Source organism: Pinus tabuliformis, chromosome 2_2 (assembly GCF_031772625.1).
Source record: "Pinus tabuliformis cultivar Carrire ecotype Pingquan chromosome 2_2, CPIR1, whole genome shotgun sequence".
Lineage (NCBI taxonomy): Eukaryota > Viridiplantae > Streptophyta > Pinopsida > Pinales > Pinaceae > Pinus > Pinus tabuliformis.
This window is the reverse complement of record NC_142300.1, coordinates 65339782-65365654: the sequence shown is the minus strand read 5'-3', so window position 1 is coordinate 65365654 and position 25873 is coordinate 65339782. Positions and strand designations below refer to the sequence as shown.

The 25873-nt window shown below is 38.8% G+C and overlaps 1 protein-coding gene across 1 annotated transcript in view; it reads left to right on the top strand.

Annotated features, from left to right (window-relative positions):
- The first annotated feature begins 573 nt into the window (after nt 1–573).
- Nucleotides 574–25873, top strand: part of LOC149191475 (tRNA dimethylallyltransferase 2-like) — a 201033-nt gene continuing 175733 nt past the window's right edge. Inside the window, exons 1-2 of the mRNA XM_089404291.1 lie at nt 574–652; nt 1249–1317. Of these exons, the coding sequence (XP_089260417.1) occupies nt 641–652; nt 1249–1317 (81 nt within the window). The 5' untranslated portion in view covers nt 574–640. The remainder of the gene's footprint in view (nt 653–1248; nt 1318–25873) is intronic.

The window sequence follows — 25873 nt, the reverse complement described above, 5'->3', positions numbered from 1 at the left end:
TAATTTGGTAAGGATAATATTCCAAATCCTAAGCTAGATGAGGAATACGACACTATCCATTATCCAAATTGGGAGGACCCAGAAAGGTTGGATCATGGAAAAGCAGTGATGGTCCAGAACATGTTTTGTGTTACTTGGACATAGAGTACAAGAAACATAGGATGGAAAGCAGCTTCTGGAAATTAAGGTGCTTGCACATCCGGCAGTTTATGGTAAAGCATGATAAAATTTCTCTATACTGTCATTTTAGATAATATTCAGCAGCCAATTTGCTTGTATGTTTGAGTTTTGGAAATTAAGAATAACATTCAGGCTTCACTTGGATTTTAGATACTTTCAATTGAATACAAGTCCGTAGGTGCTATATATATATATATAGATATAGATATATATGAATTGTCATTTAATACAAGGAAATTGGAGGGTGATTCTATCAAGACAAATGTTCCAAACTCTTCTCCTATATTATGAATTGCACTGATGACTTTTATTGCAGGTTGCTTCTTTTTGTTTCTTTCTTGCAATTCAATCTCTTAATTATATCAACTTATTTGGGTACATATGTTTTCTAGGAGTACCTCATCATCTTCTTGGTACAATCAATTCCAATACAAGCTTCACATCAAAGGACTTTCGCGACATGGCTATTCCTGTAAGTTAGGCATTGATTGATTTTGTTGAGAAGACTCATCTGCATGCCTCTTCTTAATACTTTTATTGATTTGACATATTCTCAAGAGATGTGTCATTACCTTTTGGTGAGATTGCAATGAAATATGCCTTATTTATTAAGAATGCATGCCATATTTGAACCCTTTGGATTTGTGTTGCTTTTCATTTAAATGTAAATAATGCTTTTGATGCCCATCTCTACATATCATTTTTTACATCATAAAGTTGATTAGGAATGGTGTATGACTTGATCATCTAGATATCATGTTTTCCTTATTTAGTTAGATTCACTGTTTCTTTATTTCTAAGTTTCTTGCTAGCCTACAGCAATGGACGTTCAAGAAAGTTAAACAATTAAAAGCATAAAAGCTTATGAGGTTATTTGGAGAACCATACAAACTTAAGAAGTGTCTTTGAACATTCTATCAATCGTGTGGCATGTATAACTGCATCTATTGTAATAGTTATTCTTATCATTCCACAATTTCATATCGGTCACATCTTTGAAAGGAAACAGATCTCCCTTTAGAAACGATTTTTGGATCTTGAGATTGTTTCTGCTTTTGTTTTTACCAGATTATTGATTCAATCATCTCTCGGAAGCGCTTGCCTATCATTGTTGGTGGTACAAACTACTATGTACAGGTATGTGAGCTAAAATATCATAAAACCATGAAACAGAATCATTGCATTGCCTGAGGTTATTAACAATATTAATTACAAGAAGTACAGCTTCAGAATGATTGAAAGGGCGTTCATCTGTTTCCTTGCTGTTAAATATCTGCATCCGTATTCATCTGGGGTGATATCCAGGGTTACAAGGGGTGACTTGTCAATGGAACTACCTTGTATGAACTATGCTCATCCTGAGTATGGCTAATTCAACTTGCTAGTTAGTTTAATGCCAAATTGTAATATACCTAATACACAGGGTTGAATCCCTACCCATATAACCATAAAAATAATAAATATCTACTTCACAATTTTCACCATCTCATTTACCAATTATTTAATATTTTACCAATACCAATATCATTACTTGATTTCTCATGCTCAAAAGTAACAGTCATAGCATTTGCTATAAGTTATATAATTGGCATATATTATTATTTTAATATTAGGCAGATTACATCAGTCTATTCTATAAACATAGTTGGAATCTAGCAGCAGTTGTCCGGACTCCCAAATAGAAGGCATCCAATGCCATGATCTGGACTCTGAAATATAATCTGAATGCACTTTAACACGTCAATCAGGTAGGTATTCACAACCAAGCAATCAAGCTTCTCAAGTGGAGATGACTTGTAAAATAGAAGATTCTCCTTTTAGTCCCTGTTACTACAAAATCTAGCACTTTAGTGCAAAGCCCCACTAAGCAATCTTGATCAAGAGCAACAATGGGATTAATCACCTTAGTAACTATTCCCATGCTGTTCTTTGGTTGGATGTAATCCCCACAAGGGAAGCTTCTCAAGCAGATCCTAGGGATTAGATAATCCAAGTGCTCTCAGGATAAATACCCCCTAAGGGTTCTACTATAAAATTCACTTAAGAATAGATGTTCAATAATCAGGGTTTCAGGTTTTAGAAGATGTAATTTGAAGACGACAAGTTCCTATGACCCTATGGCTAAATCTAGAGGGTTTAATAAATCCTGGAGAGATTCAAATAAGTTTCCAGATACATGTTATCTATTAATTGCAATTTGCTATTATAAACTAGGGTTTTAATTATCACAATTACAACCTGCAAATATATATAACAACAATAACTAAATAGCCCCAAATATATAATAGAAAAGTGAGAAATAAGGGCATTTTAAAAATTAAAACAACAAGAAAAACCCTAGACATTAGCCCTAATTAATGGCTGAAAATGCATGAACAATAATATTTATAACTTTCAATTTAGTACATGCAAAGTCTAACCCTAAGAATGTAAGGTCCAAGATAAATAATGCTGAAAATTCATATTTTTGCTATAACCTAACACTAATTTACCCTAGAAAACATAAAAGAAGAAAATTTATGGTTTTTTTTTTGTTATTTTATGGGATTGACAAAAGAGTGGATTAGTGCCTTTCTCATTCAAGGGCTAATGGAGTCTAAGGCTAAAATCTGTGGAAGCAAACTGATGGAAGTGATTTAAGGGGAGAGTGAAAGCTACACTTAGGTCCTCAAACCCTAATGACTTTCAATCTTATTGGAGACAAAATTGGAAGAAGCTAAACGTAGGTTCCTCAATAGAAACTTCATGATAGTCTTGTCAAGGAGATGTTAAAGCTATGAAAGATTCAACAACTCTTTGGCAAAAATTTCATTAAACCCTAATTCTACAAGAAGTATAAGATGGAAGAAGACACAATAAATTTGCACAAAATCTCCATATAATTAGCATTCATCATCCAAGAGAAAGAACCATCCAATACAATAGATCATGAGATCATTCATTGCTCAGAGATGAAGCCATGTATTTGGAGTACTTTTGGGGTTCTATTCTATAGCCTTTTTCTATGCTTGATATTTGTAATAGATTTGGATCCCTTTGTGATTGATCCATCTCTATTCTTTCTTCTCTCTTCTTCTATAAATCATTGCACAAGCAAGGAAGTATCAATGCTTTCTTCTTTCATGCCCTTGCTTCCATTATTATCCTTCATAGTTGTGATTGAGAGCTAGCATTAGAGCACAAGTATTTAATTGATGACTCTTTAGTTATTATTGTGATCATATCCTATCCCATGTGATGTGGAGAAGTTGAAGAATCTTGTCTCCTCTAGAATCTTTGAAAGTGTGGGTTTGTTTTGCCTAGTCTAAGAATTTGTTCATTCTACGACCCTGGGCAATAAAGGATCATCAAATACTCTTTTGACAAACATTTCTAGGTTCAAACGTGTAAGAAAGTCTATATTTTCGAAGACCCTTTTTCTTATTGCTTAATAGAAATTCAATAGTTGAATCAAATAGCTTTTGTTTGCGTTCTTTTATTTTGTTAATCATTGACTCCATATTAAGGCACCAATCATTTTACTTAGTTGTTTAATTAGAAATAAACAAACTAGATCAATTTTGCCCTGATTTTTGTGCAATAAGTAGCACATATATCATCTAGGGTAGTTTATTTTTTCATAGCAATGTTCCACCAAGACTCTGGGATGGGGAGACGTAGGTGCCGGGAGACGCACAAGGGGGGCGTGTGGGAGTACCCTCAAATTTTAGGGAAATTTAGGGGGGGACGTTGAGGTATATAAATTTTTTTTCATTATATATATATATATATATATATTTCAAATTCATTTTCAATAATGAAAGCATAAATACAATGATACATACATAATTGAATTAAATAATGAAATACATTGATCCATACTCATCATCCTTACTAATACATACATGATTCATCCATAGAGCACGAGATTCAATAATGAAATACTCTGATCCATATTCATCATTCATTATTCACCATTCTAGAATCTACATTGATTTAAAAATTAAATTCATCATTCATCATTTTAGATTCTAAATTGATTTAAAATTAAAATTCATCATTCATCATTCTAGAATCTAATTAGTACTAAGCAAAATAGACTATAATAGATACTAAAATCTGAAGCCTGGAATAGTAAATTGATATAACTAAAACTCAAAAATAGTGGGTGATGAGTCTAAAAGTCACTCTAAAGTACACAGAGGGCTTGGTGCTCTTGATTAAATACTAATTCCATACCCTTGTACATGACAAAATGCAATGGAAACATTGCAATCTATCGAATCCTGAATTCCCGAAAATTTGTTAAGTCTGTTGGATTTTGAGTGAGATCTAAAATTCTACTTTCTCCATATGAAATCCAATGAGGTTGGAACCACTCTCAAATATCCTGAGTTATTTCATGGTAATGTTAAAAATTTAAGTAAAAGGATGAAAATGAAGATAAAGGAGAATTTCACTTTTACTTTAAGAATTTATCATTACCATGAATTGCATAGCATTAGTAGGGCAATATGGTCAAATACTAGGTTTCCCCTGTCATAAATCATTGTTTACAAGCACAAATTTAAGGGGGATGCATAGCCCATTTTGAGGGGGGACGCCTCCCTTTTGGGGAGTCGCATCCCCCACACTATGGAAATGTCCCCCCTCCTGCGTCTCCCCACGTCTCCCCAAAAGGGGGACATGGGGAAACATTTCCCCAGACGTCCCCCATCCCAGGTGCGTGGAGTGCGAGGCGTGCGCGCACCTGACCCTGGGGGACATGCCCCTGTGGAACACTTTTTCATAGTAATAGTTATGATTGTATTGACTAAAAATGTTGTAGCCTAACCTGTATAACTCAAGGATTTACAAAATGAGGGAGTGGGGAGTCAATATAAATTTCCTCTTTGTTCAACTAAAGATGGATTTTCGACTTCCCTTGCCCCTAATTGGTTACTCTAACTTACAACTTGACTAGAATATTGATTTACATGCCCCAAAGACCTAATGGGATACTTTGGAAAAACATCTTACTTTGTGAAGCCTCTAAGGGAATAACCATACTTGTCCATAGAGAAATGTGAATGTAATGCCATGTTGCATTCAACTTCTTTCTGTGTTGATTCTTTCTTTGTTTTTATGCCCTAGCTAATGACAGAGGACTAAGGCATTGCGTGATAACCCCAACATAGGAAAGGGTCATTTTCCTAGGCGCAAAAACCATTGCTCCATCCATTTCACTTGGCGAGTTTTGCTCCTTATCCTCCTCAATCGAATTTTTCCAACATCTTCCTCTATTGTTGGGGCAAATTTAGTTGCATGTTTTCCTTTTGATGATGTCTTTGAGCTAATTTCTACTTATTGGGGTGATTCAATCTCTTTGCTTTTCCTTGGTTGTCTTTTTCTATTGAGAAATCTAGGGCATAGAGATTAAGTGATTTCTCTTCTATTAGTAACTGCTTTTTACTTCTTTAGATTAGGATCTTCTTTTACTTAGGTTATTAGTGTTCTTCTTCATCAAACAACTACCAATGCATAAACCATAAAGAGACAAGAGACAAAATATAAGCTATCATCCAGGGCCAAAACCTCTCACTCTTTGAGAGGAAAACCTGAACAAATTCTTCTTCTTATAGAGACTTCAATTGACGAATACCAAGACCAAGACCCTTGACCTATTTGCCACTCCAAGACCAAGACAGAAAGATCCTTCCTTTTTCTTCCTTCTTCTTGATGAAGTCAATACTAGTCAAAGCTTCTTCTTGAATTGCACCTTTCGGCTACCCTGAAGCTCTCGGCCTTCCTCACAGGTCTGCAACTTTGACTGCCTGAAACTACTGTATAGGCACACGTGTAGACTGAGATATGGTCTTTCTTGGTATGTCTCTCCTTTGTTCATCTTGAGATCTTTCAATTGTAATTTATGCTAGCAAAACTGATGGTAGAGAGGCCCTTCATATGACTTTTATATGTGCTGATGTCAACCTGCAAAAACCCTAGTTTCTACCACATGTGCGAGGTAAATTCACCCAAGAAATAGTGCCAAAATGCTTCGTCCTTCCTTCCTTCCTTTCGCTGGATGTGAGGCTGTCCTTCTTGACCATTCACACTTCCTTTTATCTCAGAGCTTCACTGAATTGTATCTCTGGAATTTTACTCTGAAATAAGGTCGAGTTGTCCTATTTATAGTGGTTGGAGCCTCATAATTAGCTGACTTGAGAGAGCTGAGCCGACATGTCTCTTTGAGTAGGTTATTTACTCCATATTGTAGCCGACTTGAAGGAGTTGTTTTGTGCTTGGTCTTGGAGGGCTTACATATTGATTTAATGACTCATACAAAATGTAACATACCCAAGAAGGGTCCTTCATATATGACATAGACTCAATTTAACTTTATGACTAATCGTAAGGACTCACAATGGGAATCATACTAAAAATAAAATTCCTTGCTCATGAAACCCATGAGACAGGGATTACAATAGTAATTTTATTTTTTTTCTTTGCACCAATTACATAAAATCACAATAACACATGTCATTATGAAGACGAAACCTAGTTACATTTTTCAACACACCCTCTCAACCAGGGAGGTATTCATAATGGTACCTGGTCGTTCTCAATCTAAAGAATTCTCATAGGAAGAGTTGGATTGGTAACCCATCTGTATAGCACCCTATCAACCAGCATTGTCACATAGCAAGGCCTTGAATAACAACTCTATCTTTCCACAAGATCAAAGCACAATGTTGGCGAGACCAATGATGTATAGACACCCTCATCATTGTCTCTCTCAGAACATACCCCACTGGGGTTCTCAGGGTGTGTTCCACCAGGACTATTCTTATATTGGATTCCTAGTACTCAAAGAATATTGGTCCTCAATGACTACTCTTATCTTGGATGCCTTAATACATCCTTAAAGGCATCAGATGACAAATTTTTACGCAATCCTCCATTCTATCTTGCCAAGTGAAGACAAGAATGATGTGTCTATCTCTCCCTCTCAATTCAGGAGGACATATCTATTCCAATAAATGAATGTACTCATTCCTACGGAAGGAATGTACCTAAGCTCCCTCTTGGCTTAGGAATTTCCAAGTTTCTTCCAAGAAAGAAACTTGTTTCCAAGCTCCCTCTTAATTAGGGACCTACAATAGCTTCTCAGGTGGAGATGATGGGACAACCAGCTGTTTGAAGAACTCCTCTTCATGATGTCATGAATTTGTTTTCGTTATCTAAGAGCCTTCATGTTTGGGACTTCTACAAGGGCACCGACCATCCATCACTTTCATCCATGAGTCAGCCATGTCATCATCGGAAAGTGGTCCATCAGTCCTGTTACCAATCATTTTGTGGGTGATATCCCTAGTAGATTTTTTCTCTCCATGATGGTCCTCAGCCAGCAGTTAGCAACCCCTTGCAGCCACCAATTATCTCATTGTGCCATTTCTCCGCCACCTGAGTCAGCCTTGTGGTCCCTCGCCCATCTGCCATGATCGTATGTTTGAAGGTGGGCCTCCCAATCCTAAAGGTATGCCTTGTCATTTGGTAATTGAGTATTGTAGTTCACTTATCATGGACACTTCTGGGCATGGATTAATGGGGGGATTCGGCAGAAAGAATGGGCTAGGTCTGTGCTCTTCTCCCCTAGACCCCTTTGGGATATTAACCTTGGATTTTAGTCCTGTGGGATCTCTTTTATTGACCATTTGCCTTAGGGATGGTATTTCACGGGAAACCACGATTTTGGTTGTGTGGCCCTTATTCGCTTATATTACCCCCCTTTCCACTCATTATTACCCCATTCATCATTTCTCCCTCCTAGGTCCACATTACTCCACTGGGTCCACATAGGGTTAGCTCACCCCTTCCTCTTGCCCTCACCTTGGGTCAGGCCTGGAATGATGCCCCAGAGGTTGATGCAGCTAAAAGAAAGATAAAAGCATATTTGGCCACATTCAACAAGAAAATGTACCACAAAATGCAAAAGATGGCGAGGATGAACACATTTAGGACGTGGGCAAAATCCAAGACATGAGCTCTACCCCATCATCATGGCCATCACCCTGGTTCCTACAGGTTCTATGAACCTCCCTCATCATATAGGAACCCATGATTGTCCCAACCCCTGGTGGGCAATGAACCACCCTACCATTAAAGGACCCATTCACTGCTATATCTTATGCAGCATGCTCTTACCCCTTGAGCCCCGAGTAGTTAATAAAAATAAATAATAAAAATGCAAAAGGCATATAAAGAAGGGTGGAAAAATCAAGGTTGGGGCACCTCTTGTACCACGATTTCTCCCTCTTATACATTATAAACCCAAGAGTGGGCTTCCCTTTTATTAGCTACCCTTATACCCCAGCGTGTGGCCTAGGGCCGTCCCTTCTCATCCCATACTTCATTCACCTATTTTTCACATGCCACCACCTTTTGAAGGATGTACCTTGAATATATTATCCCCTTTAGAAGTAGAAACCACCTAATAGGATACTTGGTTAACCCCATTTGGAGTTTAGGAGACATTGGCACATCTCGAAGCCTATTATGGAAGGGCAGGCCATTATGAAGCCCCCACCTGTGGTCTAGGTTTGGTAAGCTCATTTATTCGATTTCTCTAATGACTTGTTGTACTGGAAGGCTAGGGGACGCATTGGATCTTATGCAGGATTGTAGATGGTCTTCATCTTGGGTTTGGTCTCCCTATACGGGGTCCTAATCCTCCAGAGGGCTACATTGGCACATGTAGGGTGTGTGTCGAGAGCCATGGGCCTCCACAACAGTAGAAAACATTCCATGGATCCCCGAGGATGGTCAGAGATGCTCAAGATACTCTTATTGGACGAGGAAGATGCACCTGGTTCACCTTTGCCCAACTGGCCCCACAAATGTACCATGCACTTGGCAGTTGACCCAGGACTTGTAGGATGATTTGGCATCTCCTACACCATCATCAAAGCCCTTGCAGACGATCTATAGGCATCTTCGACTCATTTGGAGACCCATGAGGTTATTATTGTGCCCCCACACCCATTGGGAGCACCAAAGGTTTATTGTTTGGAGAAGAGGAAGCCAACCCCTTGTCCATCTCCTTTGACAGTCCTACTCTTCATTATGGCACCCATGGACCTCATTAGGCCTCTTGGAGGGCCCTATGACATGTATTATTCATCATTTGACCTCTTAATAGGCTTATTCTTTCATTTGTGAGCTAATTGGGTGGGCTTGTCACCAAAAGTTAGATTATTAGCACATTATTTTATTTTTGGGGCTTAGTTAGTCCAAAGAGACTAATTCAAACTCCTCATTAGTGTATAAATACAAGTGAGATGAGTTCATTTGCTCATCATCACTTTGGGTTGGATCTCTTCTCTCTCTTGAGAATTTCACACTTTTTCTTGGAGGATGAATTGGAGATTTATGGATGAATTTTGATGTGTGGATTTGGTTTATCTTGTCTTGGAGCTTCTCTATTGTCAAAAGGTGGATGGTTGGATCTGTTCTATTACATGTAAGTACATGCTTTTAATGTTATTCTTGTTTTACTTTGTCATATACATTGGATTGGGATTTTCGCTTTTTAGGGCTAATTGCTGCATGCATTTACTACTTCAATTGTGGAATTTTGTCTCCATATAGCGTCTCTCAATGTATGGGCCATGTAATTTAGAATGAAATTTCCTAGAGATAATTCTATCAACAAATTCATCTTGATAAGCCATCTCCTTTTGCAAGTCGAAGTATAAAAGCTGTAAGGTTGCTTCCCTTTGCCCTAGAAGGCTAGCGAGGTAGTCTTAAGTCCTCCTTGACCAAGAAACGAAGTCCTCATTCATATTTATCATAGACTCCATTCCCCCAAGACCAAGGCACTGATCTACCAAGAGGTGGTCACCCTAAATCAATCCTTTTTCACCTTTTTCTAGGTCTAGCCAGGTTGGGTCACCTAGGTAATCATTTTCCTGACAAAATAACCCTCCAAAAAGTTCAATATCTCAGTATCCCCTGCGTTGGTGTCTCCTCCAATTTTGAAGCCATTCTGACAGTGGAGTTGTGAGAAAAGCCAAGCCCTAGCTTCGAGATCAAACTTTGCCTTTGTATCCCCAAGGCTAGTGCCTCATAGGATCAAATCAACACCTTTAAGTGAAAATACTTTCTTTGTTCCTTTTCCCCTTTCCTGTTGGGGTTGAAAATATCGTTGGTTGCTAAACTCTTACCTCCTAACCTAGACTGGGTCCACTTGGTCCTGTGTGGTCCCATTCCTTTGGAAAAAAATTCTTCAAAAACCATCAGGGATACCAATTTCAATAAGGATTTTAGGGATTGGGAAACTCTCTCACAAGTCATATCCCCTAAGCCTAACTGTCAAATCCTCCCATCCTTCTCCTAGAAGACATTGTACCTTGCTTAGAAAGCAAGCACACTCCATTCTTCAAACTCTTCTGGAAATGGATCATTTGGGTCACTCTATATCCATTTGCTGATTTATCCTTCATTTGTGACTCCATATATATCGGGTCTCTTCCCATCGGTGAAAGTCCTTAAATAGTAGGGAGCCTTAATTGAGATGACAACGAGCTAAGTCTCCATTTGTTGCCCTTGGTCTAGCATTTCCCCCTTGAGGTCCCCTACTATTTTGAGCAGTAACAAGTCCATATCTAGCCTTCCTTCATGCCATGCTGCTTTCTTCATGCCATGTTTACTTAAGGATCTTTCATCCTACTACATGTGCATCGAGGGTGGAAGACATCCATAGATCTTCCCTCGGTAACCCTGCATAAACCCATCCAGATATTTGTTCAAAAATAAATGAATGAACATTAAAATCAACATTACCGTTGTGATGGTATTTCATCATGACATCTTCTAGTTTGCATCAGCATCCTGCATACATATCGACACATCTCCGAAAGATATATATTGTCAAGGGTCTCTTTTTTTTTTAGACTCCATCAAAGTCTTCATATCTTCCATGGAGATATCCTAGTCAAATCTTCTTGGTTTATCGGACATTGATTGCCTTTACCATGGTTGCATATTCCACGATCTCTTCCTTTCTTTCTTCACACATTTCATTCCAGGAGCTTCCATTCAGAGTTCCTCAATTGTAGTCAACCACCTCATACTTCATATGAGGACATATCATGTTGATTTCATCTAGTGAATGTGTGACCCATGCATTCCTGCATCCCTTTGAGGGAGGAGATCCCTTCTTTTGATCATTCTCTTAAGATAGAGCATGATATCTGCAACCATATGACATGACTTCCACAATATCACAAGTATGCACACGTACCTCATTTTTCCTTTGGGTCATCCAGACTTCCTGTAGCAACTTCCTTGATTGAAATAGCTTCAATCCCTTTATCTGCTTCAATTTTATGTCATCATACCACCATCCCATGAATTCCACAAGTTTGGAATTCTTGATGAAACACTTGCTTTTGTAGAAAATCTTGTAGATTCACAAGCTCATGTAATCTACTAAAACCAGAGACAAGAATCTACTTCTACTCTTTACTGCGGAAGCCCATAAAGATTGAGCAAAACAATAATCGACAAGAGGAAGAACATCAATGGCACATAACACAATAAGTATCCAGGAAAAGCCACAACTCAAAACCCCACTATCTGTATTGCATTAATCAGAAATCCAAGATGATAATACAATTCTTGTCTCATAAGAACAATCCCAGCACTCAGTAAAATCAATCTCCCAGCTCACAAGCAAGCTCAAGCCAAATCCAAGCCTCTTCTCTGCTGTCCAAGCTCCCTATTTGCTTGCGCCCTTGGTTAAAGAATTTGGATGAATACGATATGCTCTGCTCAACCTTGAGCTTAACCTACACAAGTATTTCCTATCCTCCGCTTGATGACTTCGTTTGGCCAATACTTAGCCAAATTTCCAAGCCTCCAAGCTTCTATTTTTTTTGCCCATTTCTTGAGAGAATTAGCCCATATTTAAAGGGAAATTCTTCATCCATAACTGTGCAATCCCTTCTAGGTTCAGTTCCTGATTGCATGCACCATCTAGATTCTATACAACTCAGAAAATTATACAACAAATAGTACACTGTTCCTGCACTCTAGTCTCAACTAGGTCTTTCTCAGAATCGACATGCATGAGTTTCTGATGAGGAAATCTTCAATTAACTGGAGTAGCACTAGTTGAGTGCACTAATGCATCAACTGACTATTAACTCACTATTAGTTCCTCAAACATTTTGGAACTAATTTAACTGGACTTAACTCAGTAAACTGAGTTAACTAATTACCACTCATACTTAACTCATTCTGGGCCCCTATAATATAGGGAGAACATATACATGACTTCAGAAAGATTTCCAACTCGAAATTCCTAAGTTAACCAAGTCAACTCACCCTAGTTAACTATTACAAATTGCTATTAGAATAAAATTGGATTTTAATTCTCAGTTTAATTCAAGGACAAATTAAACTGGAATTTCTGGATTCTATTTTTATCATTTCTTGTTGCTATTTTCAACAGCTTCCCCTCATGATCGGTGAATCTTTTAATGAAAATTCCATCAGAGAATCTTGAGGATCTAAAGTATCCCCATTAACAGATGTTTCCTTTTGACAGATGTATGATGAACTTTGAACTAGATGACTTTGTTACTTATGTTTCCAATCAAATTCCCAAGAGCTATATCCTTGACTTCCATAGATTCTAACCATCTTTCATGCTTCTCTATGATTATGTCCCAAGCTCTTGCTTCCAATGCTTCTATGATGCCTTGATGCATCCATTTAGTGAATCATGATAGCCATATCTTACAACAAAAGACTTAGGAACTTGAAAAGAACTTAGGCGAGGAAGATTATCTCAGTCATAGTAGAGATCTCTTACTTCCTCTATCTTGGACTTCTTCTTTTCAACTTCCTCCACTTCTTCGGTGATATGAGCTTCTTCTCTTCCTCTTTTGTTATTGTCCTTCTTGATCTTAGGACAATTTCTTTTGTAGTGCCCATATTCTTGACACCCATAGCATTGGATCTTAGCCATGTTCCTTTTCTTTTTTCTGAGGACCAAACTTTCCAAATTGTCCCTTTCTTTTTGTCATTGCAGCATAAGCTTGATTTTGCTCACCTGCTCCCACATCAGATTTGGCCTTTAGTCTAGATTCTTCAATCTTGCACAGTGACCATAGATCCTGGAATGGAGTAGCTTCTTTCTTCCCATAAATACTTGAAGTAAAGTTACCCCACTCCTCCAGTAGTGCATTTAATACAACTGTAGTCATTTCTCTATTAGACATGACTTCTCCCAGATCTTGTAGTTGATCCCGGATCTCAGATATCCTCATAAAGTATGAGGCTATTCCATCTTCCCTTAACATATTTAGCTTGTAGAGTTCTTGCCTTAATGAGATGACTTCTCCAACAGTGCTTATGGAATACAACTCTACCAGTTTGTCATAGATTTATTTTGAAGTTTCGAGTTTAGATACATATGGGATGAGGGGATCCTTGATGGATTCTATGAGAATCATTTGAGCCCTAACTTCCCCTTTCATATACTTGGCAAGAGCTTGAGCATCTTCCTTTCTTGGTTTAGCGATAGAACCTTTGACATGTTCCATAACCTCATTTTCAATGAGATTCAGATTTGTCCTTTTCTTCCATGCAAGATAGTTTGAAGCCCCAACCAATTTGTTGCTTTCCTTGCAAAAAGACATTTTGACAGATTCAGATGTGGACATAAATATACTTACTTGATAGGATGCTCCTTCTTCTTGTTGCTTCCTTGATGTTGATGATGATATAGAGGATAGAAAACTTCTCCTTGATGAAGGTAGTTTTCTTCAAGAATGATCCTTGATCCCACAGAGAGTGAGATGACACCGCCTTTTGATCTAGCTTCCTTTGGATGAATAGTCTTCAATGTTCAAGAATCTAGGGCAATTAGCATTAGTAAGATTCTTCTAGACTTGATAACAATTTGTGAAGTGCTTTTACAATTTATCTTAGCTTGATCTTCCTCTTATTATTAGTGTGAGTGTTTACTTCATCAAACTGCTACAAAAAACAAAGAGACAAGAACCCAAGAAGTTGGCATTCTGCCAAGGCCAAAACCTCTCCCTCTTGTAGAGAGAAACCCGCACATAATTCTTCTTATAGAGATTCCAATTGACGAATACCAAGACCATGACCCTTGACCTACTATGCCACTCCAAGACCAAGACAACAATCCTCTTCTTTGTCATTGCTGAGATCATCATCATCATTGTTGTATCATGACTGTTTCTTCAGCTAGATCACTGCTGCACCATGACTGCACCTTCTTCATCACTGTCTTGAATTTGTCTTCATTAGGATCATGACTGCAATTATGCCGAGGTCATGACTGTGTTCATGAGACAAAGTTTACTATTGTGAGATCACTGTAATCTTTCTCCTTATGATTATGCCGAGACTGTGTAGAGTAGGCCGAGATAAAGAATGTCTCTCCTTGACTCTTCTCTTCATAAGTATGCTGAGACATGACCCTTCTCCCAACTGAGACATTATACTGCTCCTTCTCCGAGATACCTGTAACACCTTATCCATCTGAATACTGTCCACTGTACTCTTGTCCGAGCTACCTGCACTTATCCGAGATTACAGAGTGTCCGAGATTCTGTGTCTCCTGCACCCACTGTGTCATCCGAGATTTTGTCGTGCACCTATTTGAGATTTCAGAGTCTTGTCTAAGATTATGTTCTGCATTTTTGCGGATATCCTAGCTGGTTATTTATAGTAGTTTGTCCTCCATAATTAGCCTACGTGTCCAGGTGAATCGTTGTGTCTTTATATGAGCCGACATTACATTAATATACATATTTTGAGGCCGACATGATGTTCTCTTCATTGTTTTGCTTGCAGTCTTCTTCTTTGAAGGATGGTGCTTGTCTTGGAGGGTTACTTGACACTAGGTTGACCCATGTCCATTACATAAATGCTCAAGAAGAGCTCCTTAACATAATTTTGACTCTTTGACTTTCCTAGATCTATGGAATAAGCAAGAAACTCATTCATATAATTTATAAAAATAATATTTCTTTTTCTTGACAAGTACAAAGATCAAAATTATATTGACAAATACCGAACCTAGTTACACTTTTCTTCAACACTCCCTCTTAACTAGGGAGGTATTTACAATGGTACTTGGTTATTCTCAATCTGAAGAATTTTTCATAAGAAGAATCGAATTGGTAATCCCATCTGTATAGCATCATAGTAACCAACATTGTTTCCACAATAAGGCCTTGACTGACAACTCTATCTCTCATAAGATCAGAGCACAATGTTGGCGAGACCAATGACTATAGACACCTTCATCATTGTCTCTCAAGGTACATACCCACCCGGGTGTTCACTGAGTATGACCTTCTAGGACTATTCTTATCTTGGGTTCCCAACCCTCAAAGAATATCGGTCCTCTTGCCTACTCTTATCTTGGATGCCCTACACATCCTCAAAGAGTATCAGATGCCAGATGATTACCCAATCCTCCCATTCTTTCTTCCCAGGTGAAGACAAGAATGTTGTGTCTATCTCTCCCTCTCAATTAGGGAGGATACATCCACCATGTGTCTACATTTCTCTTCATGGCCTTCACTAAGACTTACGATTGTTAGTCCTGGTCTAGTGCATGACACATGAAATAGAAAACACAACTGTCACTCCTTTTTAATCAGGGGTGACCCAATCCAAGCTCCCTCTTGATCAGGGACTCTCCTTTTCATCAACAACTTCTTCTTTGTGGGTCCTTCAACTGCTTGATCAACTTCTTTCCTTGATGTCATAAAATTCAGTTGAGCTTCTTTCTTGTAGGGCATCAGCCATCGATCACTTTCCTTCTTGGTTCGTCATGTCATTCCTTTCTTTATGGAAAGTGGCCTTCTTGATACATATTTGGAACCTTCGTCATATAGCTACTTCTTTCCCATCATGCTTCTTTCAAGAATTTCCATCCACCACATGAATGCCAGTTGTACTTGTACTTACAACTCTTGTTCTAGTAGCCCTGCATGCACTCATCTATATATTATTCAAGAAATCAAAACATAACATTAAATCAAATCGTACCTTACTAGATGGCTCTTCATCATGACATCTTCCTGTAGGTATCAAAATTCTGCGTTTATGTTGACACATCTCCCAAAGATATCCATTGTCAAGGGTCTCCATCTTTTTCATACTTTCATCAGAGTCTTCATATCCTTCTGGGAGATTTCCTAGTCAAATCTTCTTGGTCTATTGGATGTTGATTGCCTTCATCATGGTTGCATATCTCATGATCTCTTCCTTCCTCACTCATTCCATTCCACGAGCTTCAAATAAGAGTTTCTTAACTGTTGTTAACCACCTCATACTTAATATGAGGACATATTATGTTGATTTCATCTTAGTGTGACTTTATGCCTTCCTGCATCCTTTCAGAGGAGGAGATCTTTTTTCTCTTGATCATGCTTCTCAAGATAGAAGTAATGATCCATGTTACCTGCAACCATACGACATGACATTATAATATTAAACACAAGCATACATACCTCATTTTACCTTTAGGTCATCTAGGCTTCTTCGAGTAGCTTCCTTGATTGAAAAGATCTTCAATCCCTTGATCTGCTTCATTTCTCATGCCATCACACCATCATCCCATGAATTCCATAAGTTGGAGTTTCTGATGAAACACTTGCTTCTTCTCTAGATTAGTGAACCTTTCGATGAGGATTTCATCAGAGAATATTGAGGACCTTGCATGGCAAATGTTTCCTTCTTGATGTATGATGAGCCTTGTCCTGGATGACTTCTTCCTTTCCTACAATGTCCAATGAGGTTCCCAAGAGCTATATCCTTCAAGTTTGACTGCCATGGATTTTGTCCTTCATGATTCCCATGGTGATGTCACGAGCTCTTGTTCCTAATGCTTCCATGATGCCACGATGCATCTTATTATCATGGTCATATCTATAACACAAGATTTAGGAGCTTAAGATAGGACCTTTTTGTGAGGGATACTATCTCAATCATTGTTACTCCCTCTTTCCTTGGCCCTTTTCTTCAGCTTCCCCCATCTTTCTGGTGATATGAGCTTCTTTTCATCATCTTTCCATAGCATTGAATCTTAGCTATACAATTCTGTCTTGTTTGAGGACCAACCTTCCCTTTCCTTTTTGCACATGTTTGAGTTCTTTAACCTTCAATGCTTTTGCCATCAACTTATCTTTCTCTATCTAGCATAGAGACCACAAATTGTCGAATGTGGTAACCTTCCTTGTTTATGGACATTTGTTATCTTGCCTATCAGTTAGAACGATGATGATTATCTTCCTTCCTAGATCTTGTAGATGGGATCTTATAAAGATATCTTACATCCCTTGATACCTTTTTTTTTTTTTTACTTTCATGAAGAATATATTCCATGTGACCTTCTTCATTGTATTTTTAGAGAATGAGTTTATCACCTACATCACTTTGATGTCTCCAATATTGCTATGTGAGGGAATCTTTCATAAGAACCCCTTTCCATAAATACAGAGACCTATTGATATGTTTAATGACTTCAACTACTTAGAGGACTATATCTATCCTCCTTCTTCATGCAAGGAATCTTGATGACCCATCCAACCTATAGATATCCTTGCAATCATGAAGTCATTTAACCAAATATATAAATTGAAAAGATACTTACTTGTCATGTGAAGATGAAATCTTCACCTTGATTGCTTTGATGATGGTTGAAGCAGATGCATTGATGCTTCCTCGAATGATATCCTTGATGTAATGGTGTGAAGCTTGCCTTCTTGTCTTCAAGTTTCTTTGACTTATGCATCTGATTCTTATGATTAGCAAACTGTTGATGAACTTGAGGTGGCATTGTCTTGCAAACTGTTGCTGGAACCTTGTGGTATGCAGCATTGTGTAGAACCATAGAGTCTTGATGTTGCTTGCCATGGCAATCATTTTATGGTATTGAGATCTATCAATGAACACCTTTATTCTATATTGAGATCCCTGTGGTATGACATACACTAAGACTGTGAGAGGCATTGAAATTGCTGCCATGAACCCGAGTTAACATCGAAACTTCATTATTTGATTGAGATTTCTTAATCCTATTGTGGCATTGAGATCTTAATAGCATAGCACCGAGACCGTGGGTAGTATAGACTGTTGAAGGCTGTCTCCTTGATTATATAGACAAAAATCCTTTGCTATTGTAGACTGTTGTTGTAGATTGATCTTTTAATTCCTTCAACTTGCTTTCATGCCCTTCTTGAAGGCAGGTCCTTGTATGTTTCTTTTGTTGCCCTTCCTTTGTCTTCAACACCTTAGCTCTGATACCATGTTGAAGAATCTAGGGCAATTAACATTAGTAAGATTCTTTTAGGCTTGATAACAATTTGTGAAGTGCTTTTATAATTTATCTTAGCTTGATCTTCTTCTTATTATTAGTGTGAGTGTTTACTTCATCAAACTGCTACCAAAAACAAAGAGACAAGAACTCAAGAAGTTGGCATTCTGCGAGGGCCAAAACCTCTCCCTCTTGGAGAGGAAAACCCACACGTAATTCTTCTTATAGAGATTCCAATTGACGAATACCAAGACCGTGACCCTTGACCTACTATGCCACTCCAAGACCATGACACCAATCCTCTTCTTTGTCACTGCTGAGATCATCATCATTGTTGTACCATGACTGTTTCTTCAGCTAAATCACTGCTGCACCATGACTGCACCTTCTTCATCACTGTCTTGACTCTGTCTTCATTAGGATCATGATCGCAATTATCCTGAGGTCATGACTGTGTTCATGAGACAGAGTTTACTATTGTGAGATCACTGTAATATTTCTCCTTATGATTATGCCGATACTGTGTAGAGTAGGCTGAGATAAAGAATGTCTCTCCATTGAAGGAAATGTAACTAGGTTTGGTATTCATAAATGTAATTTTGATATTTGTATTTACTCAAGAAAAGAGAAATTATTTTTATAGTATTTGTCAATGAGTTTTTTGCTCATTGAAAACAGGTCAAGCACATTTTAGAGTGCTTCTAGAAAGTCAAAGTCAAAATGTAATTATGATGAGACCCTTTGAGGGCATGTTACATCATGTATGTCAATATACAAGGTCATGGGAACACCTCCAAGGCAAGTCAAATCCTTTCCTAGCATCAACGAAGTCTCCTAGCAGCAAACTAATGAATAAAGATGAATTATAGGGTAATTATCAAGTCGACCTAATGGACAATCAAGTCGGCTTAAACAGGAGGGACAAACCTCTATTTATAGAGGCTGTCCACTCCTCATTTGAGATCACTTCACTTTGAAATCCACAAGCAAGAAAGAGGAATAAGAAGGACGAAGAAAAACAAAAGAAAAGGGTTACAAGGACAATGAGATGAGGAGACAAAAAATGAATGCAAGGAGACGTGTTCTAGGGCATCAACAGCCACACATGCGAAGATAAAGGAGGCTTCCTACAACAGGAAATTACAGTGACAAGTATCTTGGTTTTGGGCTAAGAGACAAGGACTATAAGGCCTCCCCAACCAACGAAGAAGAAGGAAAAGACAGCGAGAAGGAGACTGTTTTTAGGGTTTCTGTCCACACGTGCGAAGATTTCAGAAGTCAACTTTTGCGGATTTGACAGCAGTTGAAGGCAATACACTTAAAGGCCTCATTCAGATGTGTATCTAGGTCTACAAGGTATCCAAAGGAAAGTGAAGAAGGTTCTCCCTATAACGAAGTAAAGAGGCCCTAATGTTCTAGGGTTTCTCCTAAGAATAAAAGAAGTCTAAGCAACAGAAGAAGGACGAAGTGCTGAGGAGTAAAGTGCTGGGAACAAAGGTCCATGTGCTGGAAGTTATAGCGTAGAAAGAGGAAGGATTTGACTTATGCTTGGAGGATATCCTAGTCAAGGGTATAGGGTTTGGTAATTGTTCAAATAAGAAGATTCAATAAGAGAAAACTTACCAAGGGTTTTCCTCTCAAGAGTGGAGAGGTTTTGTCCCTTGCAGAGAGCCAAACTTTGTGTTCTTGTTATTTTGTTTTGGTCGCTGTTTGATGAAGTACACACATATGCACTAATAAGAAGAAGAAGAAGCATAACCTAACAAGAAAAGTAAAAAGACTCCACAAATTGTTATCAAGTAACGAAGAATCACACTACACTACTTTGCCCTAGATTCTTCAACATCTCCTTGACTCTTCTCTTCATAAGTATGCTGAGACATGACCCTTCTCCCAACTGAGACATTATATTGCTCCTTCTCCGAGATACTTGTAACACCTTATCCATCTGAATACTCTCCACTGTACTCTTGTCCGAGCTACCTACACTTATCTGAGATTATAGAGTGTTTGAGATTCTGTGTCTCTTGCACCCACTGTGTCATCCGAGATTCTGTCTTGCACCCATCCGAGATTCTGTCCTGCACCTATCCGAGATTTCAGGGACTTGTCCGAGACTCTGTTGTGCAGTTTTGCGGATACCCTAGCTGGGTATTTATAGTAGTTTGTCCTCCATAATTAGCCAACATGTCCAGGTGAATCGTTGTGTCTTTTATATGAGCCGACATTACATTAATATACATATTTTGAGGCTAACATGATGTTCTCTTCATTGTTTTGCTTGCAGTCTTCTTCTTTGAAGGATGGTGCTTGTCTTGGAGGGCTACTTGACACTAGGTTGACCCATGTACATTACATAAATGCTCAAGAAGAGCTCTTTAACATAATTTTGACTCTTTGACTTTCCTAGATCTATGGAATGAGCAAGAAACTCATTCATATAATTTATAAAAATAATATTTCTTTTTCTTGACAAGTACAAAGATCAAAATTATATTGACAAATACCGAACCTAGTTACACTTTTCTTCAACATTCAAAACACTTTAACTTGAGTAGATGTAGGGTTTTGGCCTTCTTCCTCTTGATGATGATCCCAATTATTCTTTGTAGACTTCTTTGATCTAGAGTTATGATACTTCCTTTGACTTCAAGATGATCTTTGCTTTGATGCCTTCCTTGAGATTTGATCCTTGAGTGCCCCTTGTTAAGATGGCTTTCCTTGACTTAGTCACCTTAGCTCAGATACCATGTTGAGAAATCTAGGGCATAGAGATTAAGTGATTTCTCTTCTATTAGTAACTGCTTGTGAGTGCTTTTTACTTCTTTAGATTAGGATCTTCTTTTACTTAGGTTATTAGTGTTCTTCTTCATCAAACAACTACCAATGCATAAACCATAAAGAGATAAGAGACACAGAATATAGGCTATCAGCTAGGGCCAAAACCTCTCACTCTTTGAGAGGAAAACCCGAACAAATTCTTCTTCTTATAGAGACTTCAATTGACGAATACCAAGACCAAGACCCTTGACCTATTTGCCACTCCAAGACCAAGACACAAATATCCTTCCTTTTTCTTCCTTCTTCTTGACGAAATCAATACTAGTCAAAGCTTCTTCTTGAACTGCACCTTTCGGCTACCCTAAAGATTTCGGCCTTCCTCACAGGTCTGTAACTTCGACTGCTTGAAATTACTGTATAGACACGTGTAGATTGAGATATGGTCTTTCTTGGTATGTCTCTCCTTTGTTGATCTTGAGATCTTTCAACTGTAACTTCGGCTAGCAAAACTGATGGTAGAGAGGCCCTTCATAAAACTTTTACATGTGCTGAAGTCAACCTGCAAAAACCCTAGTTTTTGCCACATGTGCGAGGTAAATTCACCCAATAAACAGTGCCAAGATGCTTCGTCCTTCCTTCCTTCCTTTCGCTGGATGTGAGGCTTCTCTTCTTGACCCTTCGCACTTCCTTTTATCTCAGATCTTCACCGAATTGTATCTCTAGAATTTTACTCTGAAATAAGGCCGAGCTGTCCTATTTATAGTGGTTGGAGCCTCATAATTAGCCGACTTAAGAGAGCTGAGCTGACGTGTCTCTTTGAGTAAGTTATTTACTCCATATTGTAGCCGACTTGAAGGAGCTGTTTTGTGCTTGGTCTTGGAGGGCTTACATACTGATTTAATGACTCATACAAAATGTAACATACCCAAGATGGGTCCTTCATACACGACATTGACTCATTTTGACTTTATAACTAATCCTAAGGACTCACAATGGAAGTCATACTAAAAATAAAATTCCTTGCTCATGAAACCCATGAGACAAGCATTACAATAATAATTTTATTTTTCTTCTTTGCATAAATTACATAAAATCACAATAGCACGTCATTATGAAGACCGAACCTAGTTACATTTTTCAACCGGATTTTTCCAACATCTTCCTCTATTGTTGGGGCAAATTTAGTTGCATGTTTTCCTTTTGATGCTATCTTTGAGCTAATTTCTACTTATTGGGGTGATTTGATCTCTTTGCTTTTCCTTGGTTGTCTTTTTTCTAAGATGGATTGACCTTTTTTGTCCAAGGAATCCTTGCCATTCCTATTGGGGGGCAAATCTTCCTCTTTAGTAGTTTATAGTGTAGTGAAACTATTTTGGTATAAACTTTCTTTTTCCTTCCATTGTGGATGAGGTTTGTTTGATGGCTGCTGCATCCTTTTATTCTTGGAAGCAAGCTGAAATTTCTTTTCTATTGCTCATTTGGAGAGGTTTGTTTTTTTGGGTAGAGCTTATGAAATGTCCATTTTCATGGTAATTGTTGCATCTACGTGGAAGTTGCTCATGGTCCAGCATTTGCAAATGAATCTTGTTGTGTATTTTCAACTTTATCACCTTAAGGAGAGCATCTTTGAGGTTCATTTCAACTCATATTCAAGCACATGTGTACAACCTTGGCCTTGACATGCGTTTATCAACATATGTCGCAAGTTTTTTCCCTATTTCTTCTAGGGTTACATTGTCCCACATGTTGAGAGGTAGGCACGGTAACCTTATGTAGATGAGGACCTTAGTTAGTGTTTCCACTTTTGTATCAAAAGCAAAAATACACCTAGTGAGATAAATCCTCGTGCCTAGAAACCATAGGTTGTTGCAAAAGATCATATTTTTGTCTTATTTAAGCCTAAATTCAAAACCAAAAAATCCATTTCCATGAAAATAAATTTGAATATTTCCTCTTGTGTGCAATCCACTCAGTCGGATCCATGATTCTAGAGATTTGAGGTTGGACCATGCACCCATGAACTTTCCCACCTGAAGGTGGTCACTAAACAACAATGTTCTTGATTTTGGGGATGTGGAGGAGAGGCTCAACTTGTGAATGTCACACTTCTTGGTGAACATAGAAGAGTTGTGGGGGTGCTTGGCTTGTTTCATAGGTTGCCATTTCTTTGAAGACTGTGCCCTCCTTATTTAGTTTTGTTGCCATCATGAGTTCTCAATGTTTCCACAATACTTTTTGAAGTGGCTATGATCCTCGGAGAGAGAGCCCATTACTTGAGTTGCATACTGTTAAGTTATGGTATGTTCTATGCTTATAACAATTTACTTCTTTTTCTTATTATATACCACAGATTAGCAATCACATGTACATAAAGTAAAGTGCTGATAGAACATTAAAAGATCGACATAAAACAAGCCAAGTCAAGAGACACAAGATGTGGCGGCTAGCTAGGGACAAACCCCACAATGTGTGGGGAAACCCTTTGATCAAATCTTCTTTTATCTTCAATAATTCAGCAGAGAGAAATAGTACAATAAATCTGATTTATATCAGCAGTAGCAAACCTTAGATCAGCAACATCAACATTAGGCGCTTCATCATCAAACTAGGGCAGACGATATCTCACAAACTGACTGTTGGATCGGCTTGATTCCACCACCAAAAGTTGCAGCTTTCAAAGGAGGTTCAGATGAACCTACAACGCAGTTCAGATGAAGAGATCTTGTAGTCCACACAGGTCAAACTTCACTTCTGCAGTTGCCGCTTCAGTTTCAACAACTTCCTTAAAACTAGGGCAGTCGATATCTTGCAAATTGTCTGTCGGATTGACTTGATTCCACCACCAAAGGTTGCAGCTTTCAGGGGAGGTTCAAATGAACCTACATTGCAGTTCAGATGAGGAGATATTCTAGTCCACGCAGGTCAAACTTTACTTCTGCAGTTGCAGCTTCAGTTTCAGCAGCTTCCGGCTTCACATGTGTGAGGGAGAGACCATTTTCTGCGCAATAGAGAGAGAGATGTGATGAGATGAGTAAGTCCAAATGAGGAAAAGTCCTCCTATATTTATACACAACGTTGGCGTTTGAATAGATGCGACTGTTGGGCTTCTGAGCCTACATGAGTTATAGGTCGGCTTGATAATAATTCCATAATCAAAATAAATTCATATCTCCATGAATACTTATCGGAATCAGATGATATTTATATCAATCCTACACCTTTCGACGAGAGGAATGTAATAAAAATATTATCAGCCATGAATAAGATGACCCACATGAAGTTTTGCCCTAGTTGCCAATTTTAACACTCCCTCTCAACTAGGGAGAACTTCATCTGCAATCTGTCTGAAGGTCGCTACTATTCATCCATCAAATGCACTGCCTTGTACAGCCTGGCCCTTGCCCTGCTCTGCTCTATTCTGCCTGTTCTGCTTTGTCTTGTTCTGCCCTGTACTGATCTGTATTTTTCTGCTTTGTTCTGCTCTGCTCTTGTCTGAATTATGAAGAAGAAGAAATGGTCAAGGATGTATCATACTGATTCAAAGTCAGTCTCAGAGTATGTACCACTGGTCCCAGACCAGTCTCAACCAACCCGAAGTCAGCGTCATAGTGAGTACAACTCCACTGGTCCTAGACCAGTATCATCCTCCACTGACTCAAAGTCAGTCTCAGAGTGCGTACCACTGGTCCTAGACCAGTCTCAACCGACCCGAAGTCAACTTCATAGTAAGTACCACTCCTACCACTAGTCCCAGACTAGTATCATAGTCGCAGAGAGTGTACCACTGGTCCCAGACCAGTCTCAACCGACCTGAAGTCAGCGTCATAGTATGTACCACTCTCACTAGTCCCAGACCAGTACTGCACTGACACGAAGTCAGTCTCAGAGTATGTACCACTGGTCCCAGACCAGTCTCAACTGACCCGAAGTCAGTGTCATAGTATGGTACAACTCCTACCACTGGTCCCAGATCAGTGTCATTGATCCCAGATCAATGGAGGTCATCCTAGCGTAGGGAGTATGGTAGATACAACGATGCGTCCATCAGTACTACTATGGTCCCTAACTTCATTTCCTTGCTCATTGATCAGATGAGAGGTACTTCCCATGAGTCCCAGACTGCATGGGTAGGATGCCTCGACAGGAGAACTAATCAATCCTGCCCTCACAGGAGAACACATCAATCCTGCTACAATCGCCATGGAGAACACATCAATCCAGGCTGCCATGGAGAACACATCAATCCAGGCTTCACAGGAGAACACATCAATCCTGCTACAATCGCCATGGAGAACACATCAATCCAGGCCTCACAGGAGAACTAATCATCCTGCTACACAGGAGAGCGAATCATCCTGTTCCATAAGAGAGCAAATCATCTTGTCCCACAAGAGAGCGAATCATCTTGTTCCAGTGCGCACCACCAGGGGAGGGTGAGTCACCCTGTGGTCGTATGTTGCTCCATTAAGAACCGCAAGCCCTCAGAGCTCCCAGAGCTCAATGTATGCAACATGCAGGACCCTTGTACAAGGGTTTCTTGACGACTCCAAGTTGTTTGGGAAAATCACAGATTAGATCTTTCCTCGG